We start from the raw sequence: 9,473 nt of genomic DNA, 5'->3' as shown, positions 1-9,473 counted from the left end.
TTGACAGTACGTAAAGTCACATCAATTAATGCAACTTGAATGTTCAGCAAACATCTTTATTTTCACCAATCCAAAAAGAACCCCAATAAAAAATGGCTATGGATCACTAATTTGAAACCCTACCAAAAAATGGATTGCGTCACTCATTGGGAAACTGCCACTTTGGTTGAAAGGTGCCAAATAATGAGTCACTTACTGCACTTAGGTCGTTCATCAAAAATATTGGATGACATTCTTTTACCTTTTGGCTTTCTCCAGCTCGCATATACGAGGCGGGCATGGCTACTGATGAGACGGGTAGAGCAGGACGCCACTGAAGGACGACTGGATGTGGGCGGAGTCTGCGTCTGCGAGCTTCCCACTCGTCAGCGCCACTGTCGCCCGCTCGCCCCGCCTCATGGCCACCACCAGGGTGAGCGAGGCAGGGGCGCAGAGGCCGGGGGACGGCTCGGGGGTTGTCCCCGCCGTGGACTCCAACCTGTGGATGATGCGCCGGTCTACCGACAGGACCGCCTCCATTTTGATTCCGGGCAGAGCGGCCAGCACGGCGCTCAAAAGGTATCGGCCGTCCATGGGCGCCGTGAAGACACCTTGCAACACAGAGATCCTTCTTAGGGGATTCATGGAACTTACTGAAGGCTATTCTTCTTCATTTGCGCCTGCATTACACTTTACTGCCTCCTGGTGGTCAAGTCAGGTACAGTGCATCGAACTGGATTTGCGGCATGAAATCTTTTTCATTTTGAATTGCGCTCACCTGTCCTGGGGTCGTAGTGGCCTCCATCGTTGACCAGCACGGCGTCAAATCGGACGACGCCCGCCTCGCCATGGGCGGGCGGCGACGTGAGGCCGGCGGAGAAGGAGATCTTGCTGCCTTTGTGCTGTGCGACCACATCTGTGTCACAAACAGAAAAATGTCAAAAATCTTCCTAAAGTATTGAATGAAAGCGAGGAAAACAAATTGCAGCACATACCCAAAATCGGGGAAGGTGCGCGTGGGAGCGGCTCAGCCAGTTTAGTCGGCGCAGCTAACAGACGAGAAGCACGGAGTCACATGCTGCTTCACCACAGCTCAAAACAACGACATTTGATTGGCCAAGTCACCCGGCGCTCCAGCGAAGCCGAGCACGGGGTCCATGCTTCCCTGGGTCCCTTTGGGAAGCTTGGACGACAACGTCATTCTGCCCCGGGGTTCCGACGACGTCTGCGGAGGCACCGCCAGAGGAGCTCCCGCTATGTCCGCCGTTAAGCCTGTCGAGTACATCTCGTCAATTCATCTCAACGGCGTGACTTTTTGTATAAAATCCGAGCAAATTGGTGCCAAGAGGCCATGACTCACTACCATACTGCTTGCACAAAACAGCAACGGGGTCGTTTATGCGGAGAGGCGTGACGCACGTGTCCAAGCCAAAAGGCATTGCTCAACACAAGTGGACGCCATTCAAAAGTGCAACATATGTGTTCAATCACGCCGCTTCCTGCGAGCGAGTGAAAAGAAAACCTCCCGCTTGTTTATTTTTCCAAACAAACATCACAGCCGCTTTGGCAAAGTTGCTGTTGTTTACGCCAAGCCGGCTTTCGTAAACGCTCGCGAGGGACAATTTTAAAACAAATTGACGTTGAGTTTATCTGCAGAAGCTGGAAAGAACTTCCTTTAAATGTTCTCAGGCAAGCTTTTTTTGTCCCGAATCATAAGGGAGCTTGTTGTTGGAGCAATTTAGCCAAAAGGTCAGCGCCTTGATAAGAAGGACGTCCATTTGCTGCCTGGGTAGCTAAAGTGGAGGCAGCACTGGAGATAAGGCGGCCGAGCGCGATAACCCCGTCAACCTGTGACGAGACTGGACAGCCCGCAGCTCCTTGGAAGGCCTGAAATGGACCCGACATAAGTGACACCTCCTTCTTAAATGGAATCAGTGCAACCGCCTGAAACGATGACGAGTCTTGACTTGAGGCCCAACTTTTTCAGAAGCAAAAAACAAAACAGTATGTCCCCATTTTTGTTTGTTGGAAATATCGCATCTTATTTTTCCCCATGTGATTCATTTTCTGAATCTTTCCAAGCTGATTGTAATTTGCAATTTCTGTCTCATGATTTCCAAAACAAGTAGCATGTTGCGAATTGTCCTTATTTTTCATTAGTTGTGGTGACTTTCATCTTGTTGTCGCTCGTGTGATTTGGTAGGGACGGTTTTTACGGCGGATGCCCTTTTTAATGGCCGACCCATGAAACACGTCGGACATGTTCCATTGATTTGTGTCGTTGACAAGCCTTGGGGGGGGGAGCGTGCAGAGACATGTAGATGGAACATGTATGCTCGCCTGGTATGTCTTTCATGTGCTGCTGCTGCTCTCCTGTTTGGTGTGCCCGGGGGTTAGGGTTAGTCTAATGTGTTGTTGATTAGTTGATATACTCCAGGGTGCATCTGGCCGCCACATGACGGGAGATGCGAGGGCGTTCACGAGTGCCACTACAAGAAGGCATGAACATGCTCCCGCAATTTGGAGCTTGACTAGGACACAACAAAAGCGTGAGTAACTATTTTGCAATTTGTGTGTTTAACTATCCGCCCATTTTTTTTCTCGGTGTGTGTGGGGGTGCAACTCCACCGTTAACCACTAGATGGTGACTATTCTAATCGAGACTAATTTTGAAAGAATAAAAATCGGAAGCAGCCTAGATCTTGCTAAAGATTATTGAATGTCAAATTCTCTTCAATCCTGCTTTTTACGCTAACAGAAAACAATTTTATAAAGTACACCTAAAAATAAAAGTTACCCGTCCGGATCTGAAGATCCGTCGCTACGTCCACGATTGGGTTCTGGGCCTTCCGGCAGCCCTCGATCTTCAACTGCCTCACATCGCTGACTGCCCGGGCTCCAGACAGAAACCTGCTGCACTCGAGGTCCTCCAGCACCCCCACGCGATCTTTGACGACGATCAGTTCGCCCCGTAGGCTCTCCATGCTCCAAAGATGGTTCTCAATGTCTTGAAGCTTCTCCCAAGTGGTCTTTTGACTCTTCTCCAAGATTGTCAGGTTTGCCTTGCAGAGTCCAAAGTCCAAGGAGTTCACTCTGTCCATCACAGAACAGTTCGCTAGGCCTTCAACTTTGTCCACAAGCCAGTCTGGAATCAGTCTGGTTTGCGACTCTTTCAGCTCGTTTTTCAGCTCCTGGATTTGTTGGTGGAGGTGGTTTTCGTTGGAGTCTATGCGCTCGGTCAAACTAAGGAAATGCTCCTCCTGGTCTTCGCACTCGTGGTGCATGGACATGATCTTGTAGTCGCATGAGTTCTTCAGGTCAGCCAGCTTGATATCCATGCCTTCCATCAGCTCTTTCCTCAAAGCGCGGATGTTCTCATCCACGTAGGCCCGCAGGTCACCCTGGGACGGGAGTGAAGGTGGTTCCTCCATTAGATGCTGAATTTGCCCGTCATGTCGGTTGACACGTTCCTCCAGATGGTTCCAGGTGTCAATTCTGCTCTCCAAGAGGCTGATCTTGTTCACAAGATCATCAACTGAGAGCAAGTCCATGGTCCTGGTCTCGGCACCTCTGGCACTGGCGGGGTGGGGGGGCTGTCGCGTCTGTTCCAGTAGCACGGCTAGCATTTTGCTTGCATCCTCCTGGAAGTCCAGCCTCAGGTTGGAGGACATGTCAGTTATCCTGGCCTGCATGTCTAGAACCATTTGGGAGAGCCGCTGCACCTCATTCTCAAGGCGAGGATCACCACTGGGACCTCGCCACGGATGATTCCCTGGGCGATCTCCCTGCTCCGTAGGCTTGGGTGAAATGCGTCCAGATGATATTGGTAGCAGATTGTCTGTGTTTTGCTCTGGTAGCTTGATGCCAATTTTCACCTCCATGCAGTCGTGGCCTTGGTAGCCCGGGCAGCACTTCCACTGCAGCTCTGTCACCGTCTTGTAGTCCAACTTGTACGTGGGCCTGAAGTGAGTCCGGTATCTAGGGAACATGTGGCAGTTGAGCGGTCATTTAATTCTTTTACAATAGTTAACTAACAAAAACGTCAGCATCATCACTCATCCAGGTCCCATCCAAGCACGTGACCACCTTACACAAATCATGGCGTTCAAACTTACATGACGTGAGGTGCACAGTTGATCATCTCCGGTGGACAAGGCAGAAACTCCGGCTGCGCAAAACTCTCCGAGCCGGCCACCACGGCGCAGCTGACGTTCTTGTGCACGACGTGTGCGCACCAGTTTCTGCGGCGGAAAACGCTCTATTAATCACGCTCGCCTTTTATGCAGCATAAAAACAAGGGAGCAAAGTGGACTTACTTGTTTCTTTGGCGCATTTCGGAGGTCGAGTGCGCGCCCCCATGTCGGAAGGGGGTTCCTTGTGAAACTTGTGCGCTTGTTAAAAGCAGGGCAAGAGGCAGGACGCAGATAAAATACTTCTGCATGGCGGCATGAAGTGTCCCAAAATCTGTTTGGACTGAGTGTCCGACGCTCCAGTGAGCTGTGAAGACAGCGCAGAGAGAATCTGACAACTCCACTCCAGAGTCCGTATGGGGTGTACCGCTGTACCCCCCACCACCGGCAATGAATGAAGGACACCCCCACATTACACGCCTTTTTCATGACGTCATTCTCCAATAATTCAGGGTATACATTTATGCATACCGACCCGAGAGCTGCGTGGAAAAAAGAGTTTACAATGTGTTCATGTGACTGATTAATGAGTTTTAACGTGACTGTCACTCTTGTGCGTAAACTCGCCAAATAGCGAGAAAACACTCTCTGCATGAATGTACAAGCCGCGTACTTATTACTGTAGTTTATATTTTTTTGAGTTTACAGTGCAATTTTTGTATTTAATATGGCAATGCATTGTTGATATAAAGGTTACCAAAAAAAAAAAAGGAAACAACGCGAAAGCCAATGAGCTTGCTTTGTTCCAATGCTGCATTGGAGTAAAAATGAAAAAGTAAAAGACTCGTAATTTTGATTAGTGGAAAGCAAACAAAAACAAGACCTACGACCAACATAAGTATGCTGTTTATCAACAAATGTATTTAACGTCAAAGGGCTAAAAATTGGCGAATTTCAGAATCGCAAATAGCCTGTGAGTTACTGGAGCGAAGGGGTGAAATCTCCAATTTCCGAGTAACGTCGAATGCAGCATCCCAATGTTGTGTTTGGGGCTAATGGCGGCGCCCTGTGTGGCCCAAAGCAAACCTTAATAAAAAGAACAAACCGAAGGCCACCTTTGCCCTTTTCCTAAAGCCGACTATCTGGACAATGTCGGTGGTGGTAGAGGACACACACGGGTGGTTGTTGGACGCCTGCTCGCTCATCGACCAGGATTACGTGCGTTGCTTTCGACAGCATGGCGAGCTCAAGTCAGAATTCGAGGCACGCTTTAAAAGGCAATACTTCCGGATTCTAAAACGTCATGGCGATGGCAATCATAACAACAACAATGAAATCAGTAATATTATACAAAAAGCTTCAGTGCATGCAGAAAACCGGGAAGTCTTGCAGCTGCACAAGAGCGCTACAAAGGTAGAAACTAATAAACCTGTTGACTAGTTCATGTTGATGTTTTGGGGGAGGCAAATAGCAACATTACAATATTCCAGCATTGGTTTAAAGAAGTATAGATATTACTTTCACAAAAAGGGCATCGGTCACTATTCATTGAGATTCTGTGTTTGTTTCAGAAGCGAAAGCGAAAGCGCAGTGAGCTCAACCAAGGAGAGCTCGATTCCAAGGCCTTTCATGAGAAGGTACGTAAGCATTTCTCCTAAAATGCCCAACTTTTTTAGAGTGGCGAGTGTAACGATATCAAAGCCCCGTCTTCATTTTGGGAAGAAGAAAGTCCTTCATAATGTCATTTTGTTGATGCAGATCCGATCTGTCATCCTGGACGGAACCAAGTCCTTAGTGGAGTCTGCCACACTTCTGGGCTACCTGCATAAAGGGGCGGATGCTCAGACGGACTCCCTACTCTGTGCAGAGTGCAACCTGGCGAGTTTGTGCGACATGGCCAAAGAACTTCCTCTGATGGATGATGAGGACCCAGAAAGCTGCGTCCAGTTACTTGACGCCGGCACGTCCCATCTGGACTTGTTTTCCCGCGTGACGGAGAACCCAGCAGAACAGGCGGCGGTGACGATGCTGATGGGGGAGGAGTACGTTATCCCGCCGCGTGCGGCCTTCCTGCTCTCGGATTTCTCCCGGATGCATCCGCTCCTCCGATGTGAGTCCAAAAATCCAAATGATGATAAGAAGTTTTTCAAAGGTGCTTTTTTGCCCCCCCCCCCCCCCCCCCCACACGCAGATGGACACAAGTTTGACGTCATCGTCATGGATCCACCATGGGAAAACAAGTCTGCCAAAAGGAGTCGTAGGTACATTTTGGACACACTACACATTAAAGAAAAAAAAATCCGCCATTTTGAGTCGATGGTTTGTGTCCTGCAAGGTACGCTTGTCTGCCTTCATCTCAGTTGAAAAGACTCCCCATCCCTCAGTTGGCATCCCTAAATAGTCTGGTGGTCACCTGGGTGACCAACCGACCCAGCCACCTGCGCTTTGTCCGCCACGAGCTGTACCCGCACTGGGGGGTGGAGGCCGTGGCCCAGTGGTTCTGGGTCAAGGTAGGTGGAGAACCACGCAAATTGTCCTACCACTGTGCTTTGAAGGCACAAGTGTCGTTTACTGCACGTTTTCAAAATAAAAGTAACTGTTGCACAATGTGTCCACTGGAGGTCGCACTGAGCACTACTTAAACGACTTGCTCAAGATTTGGCACTTGATTATGGTCAACTAGCAAGGTTAAAAGTTACAAGAGCCTCCATTGAGTTTTTTCCCCCTCCTAGGTGACCGCAGATGGTCAGTTTGTCTTCCCGCTGGATTCACCGCACAAAAAACCGTACGAGGTGCTGATCCTGGGGCGATATCGCGGACATTCAAGGTGACTTTTCTTTTTGCGGCTTTGTCGTAAGAATGAAACTTAAACATGAATTTGACTGTTTGAAATCAGCCCCTCAGAGCCTTGCGTCGGCGGCGTCACCCCCGTGCAAGATCAGCGGCTGATTGTCAGCATCCCCTCGACTCTTCACTCCCACAAACCGTCACTGGCAGGTAAACGTCATCTACTTGTTGTTGGACATGACCAGTAGAGGGCACTGTAGCAGCATCAATGAGCCCCTCCACTCTTCCTTGCTGCAAAACCGCTTTCCCACCGGCTCAAACTTGCATCGTCTTTTCTTGAGTGATGATCCACTCAGACATTTGTGTAACTAATCTTTTGTTTGGGAAATCACTGATCTGTGCAAAGCGAGGCGAGGCTCCAGATATTGTTGGTGAGAAATGATAAGGGGACTAAAACTGACAAAGAAAAGGGGCGTTTGGTTCTCGTTCACTTGTCTGGCTAACGTAGTAATCCAGACTGCATCCTTTTTGTTATTTCATATTTGGTCCTTTCTTTGGCCTTTCTTCAGCAGGCCGGATGAGCTAACGCGTATCGATTTGCCAACTATTCTCGATGAATTAGGCCAAAAGGCAGAGCAAAGGGGGCGGTAAAGCACGTCACGGCATGGCCAGCGAACGGATCGATCCCCGTCACGATCGGCTTGACGTCACCTTCCGAGCAGCTCGCAGCCACTGGGGGGCGCAGTTGCACCGTATCGCTCTGCGATGAGACACCATCACTCACACTCGGTCCTCGAGGGAGTGTCACTTGTTTTTTGATGTTTATGTCGTGCCAGCCTGAAGCGAGCGCCGCCCCCTCCCGCATGGGGGTTCCTGTCAGTGACGCCTTTGCTCGTCACTGGGGGCCACAGAGGGGGAAACTCCGTTACATGTCTGGCATCAGGTCGTCAAAGCTCGCACTGACACCAAGAAGACCCCCACAGTCCTCTGGCGTTTATTTGCTCACCGCATGTTGGCGGAGGAGGTGCGATTGTCAGGTGCTGAGGCTCAAGGTCAGCGCCAGGCACTGTCCTATGTATGTGATAGAGGAGGGAGGGGGGGGGGGGGTCTGTGGTATGGCGTCATTTGTTTTCACTTGGAACCTGTGAAGCACAAAATGGGTTGATCAAAACAAGATCCATTGATTTATATAATCTAGCGCTTTTCTTAAAAAGGAATGCAAATGGCAAGAAGTGATTGAAGTTATTTTTGGGATGCTCTAATGACGCCCGCCCGTTTGCTCCGCAGAGGTGCTGAAACCGTACATGAAAGCGGACGGCGAGTGCCTGGAGCTGTTTGCCCGAAGCTTGCGAGCGGGTTGGACCAGCTGGGGCAACGAGGTTCTCCGTTTCCAACACAGCAGCTACTTCACGCTAGCGCCGCCCGAGGGCCGCTCCGGACCAGAGACGCGGGATTTTTAACTTTTTAATAAACATTCGCAAATAATCTCAGTGCTTGTTCCTTTTTGACTCCATTCAATATTTTTCTTTGCCATTTTGATCTCAATGACATCTCTTTGCATTCACACAATTTCTGAGGGAACTGACTTTTCTTTTTTCCATCTTGTGAGCCTGCCCTCTTTTTTTTTTTTTCTTTTTAAAAGCCTTTTTACATTTCCGAGTGATGTCACCGCCGGTCATCTCCACGGCGCCAGAGAAAGACGAATCACCGGGACCCCCCAACCCCACCCGCTTCCCTCCGGCTCGCCTTTTAGGTGATGTTTGATTTTTCCGGAGACTTTTCATGATGACACATCATTGACACAAGTGAGTTAGTCCGTATAATGGCGACCGCAGTATGGGATCGGGAAGCGCTAAGAGCGACCCACATCCCGGGGCCGCAAATTGACCCCATGTTCAATCAACTGTCTCATTAAATATGCAATTGCCCGGAGGTGGACACCGCACACACCAACCGTAATTAGCAATTATCTACAGAGAAGAAAACCCGTCCAACTTCTTGAAAGACTTTAGCATTATGGTTGGCTGCCAGTGAATCCCCCAGGAATGGAGGGGGAAAAATAGCTGGCACTCTAGAATACTGTCCTGTATCAAATTAAATTGGAAAGAATAAACTAGCAGGGCTAAACTTATTAACAAATGTTGATCAGATTTGTTACCTATCGCAGGTGCGCCTGGAACGGCAATAAACGCTGTTTCATTTTTATTCTCTTTTTGTTTTCTACTCGAGGGAGACCAAAGTGTTATGAAACATTAAAAATGATCAATTTTCGGCACTGTGACGTCATTGAAGGTTTCAAAGGATTCATTCGGTTCTCAATCAAAGCAAACTGTTCTTTTGAAATGAATTTTTCAAGCGAGCGTCTTCATCTAATCTGATTCAACACAGCGGCACAACACTTTGATGGAAGGTTTGGAAAAGAGACGACACGTATTTCTCTGTGCGTCATGGGATGAACACATTTTGCGAACGTAAACAAGAGTGTGGCGTCACCTAGTGTCCAAAAGTGGAATTACATTACCAGGAGGCAGAAGAAAGTCGCGCAATGATTTTTTTGTAACAATTTTTTTGGGGCAC

At 48.9% G+C, this 9,473-nt stretch overlaps 2 protein-coding genes across 4 annotated transcripts; one reads left to right on the top strand and one right to left on the bottom strand.

The window, feature by feature from the left end:
* Positions 1-40: 40 nt before the first annotated feature.
* On the bottom strand, positions 41-5,496 carry emilin2b (elastin microfibril interfacer 2b). Of its 2 annotated transcripts, none has more exons than XM_061265316.1 (8): positions 5,215-5,496; positions 4,296-4,476; positions 4,095-4,220; positions 2,777-3,957; positions 1,105-1,251; positions 975-1,028; positions 758-895; positions 41-590 (listed from the first exon to the last, which is right to left on the bottom strand). In XM_061265316.1, exons 1-8 carry the CDS (start codon positions 5,312-5,314, stop codon positions 283-285), a joined length of 2,235 nt encoding a protein of 744 aa, XP_061121300.1. In that variant the 5' UTR covers positions 5,315-5,496; the 3' UTR covers positions 41-282. The 2 variants fall into 2 exon arrangements, with proteins under 2 accessions (XP_061121300.1, XP_061121302.1); XM_061265318.1 differs by having other exon boundaries at positions 5,225-5,384.
* On the top strand, positions 2,336-8,381 carry mettl4 (methyltransferase 4, N6-adenosine). 2 transcript variants are annotated; one of them, XM_061265320.1, is made up of 8 exons: positions 2,336-2,528; positions 5,681-5,746; positions 5,868-6,219; positions 6,301-6,370; positions 6,445-6,619; positions 6,842-6,936; positions 7,006-7,106; positions 8,184-8,381. In XM_061265320.1, the coding sequence occupies exons 3-8, from the start codon at positions 6,003-6,005 to the stop codon at positions 8,354-8,356; spliced, it is 831 nt and encodes a 276-aa protein (XP_061121304.1). In that variant the 5' UTR covers positions 2,336-2,528; positions 5,681-5,746; positions 5,868-6,002; the 3' UTR covers positions 8,357-8,381. The 2 variants fall into 2 exon arrangements, with proteins under 2 accessions (XP_061121304.1, XP_061121303.1); XM_061265319.1 differs by lacking the exons at positions 2,336-2,528; positions 5,681-5,746 and having other exon boundaries at positions 5,862-6,219.
* Positions 8,382-9,473: the final 1,092 nt, after the last annotated feature.

This window comes from Syngnathus typhle, linkage group LG19, assembly GCF_033458585.1.
Source record: "Syngnathus typhle isolate RoL2023-S1 ecotype Sweden linkage group LG19, RoL_Styp_1.0, whole genome shotgun sequence".
NCBI lineage: Eukaryota > Metazoa > Chordata > Actinopteri > Syngnathiformes > Syngnathidae > Syngnathus > Syngnathus typhle.
This window is presented reverse-complemented; position numbering and strand designations above follow the sequence as displayed.

Excerpts from the sequence above, each read along its gene's own strand:
- mettl4 (XM_061265319.1), top strand. The coding sequence starts at position 5,862 with ATGCAGATCCGATCTGTCATCCTGGACGGAACCAAGTCCTTAGTGGAG. Across the intron at positions 6,620-6,841 it reads CCCAGTGGTTCTGGGTCAAG|GTGACCGCAGATGGTCAGTT; the intron begins GTAGGTGGAGAA and ends TCCCCCTCCTAG. Across the intron at positions 6,937-7,005 it reads CGATATCGCGGACATTCAAG|CCCCTCAGAGCCTTGCGTCG; the intron begins GTGACTTTTCTT and ends GTTTGAAATCAG.
- emilin2b (XM_061265316.1), bottom strand. The coding sequence starts at position 5,314 with ATGAGCGAGCAGGCGTCCAACAACCACCCGTGTGTGTCCTCTACCACC. Across the intron at positions 1,252-2,776 it reads GGATCTTCAGATCCGGACGG|GCTTAACGGCGGACATAGCG; the intron begins GTAACTTTTATT and ends TGTACTCGACAG. Across the intron at positions 591-757 it reads CCACTACGACCCCAGGACAG|GTGTCTTCACGGCGCCCATG; the intron begins GTGAGCGCAATT and ends CTGTGTTGCAAG.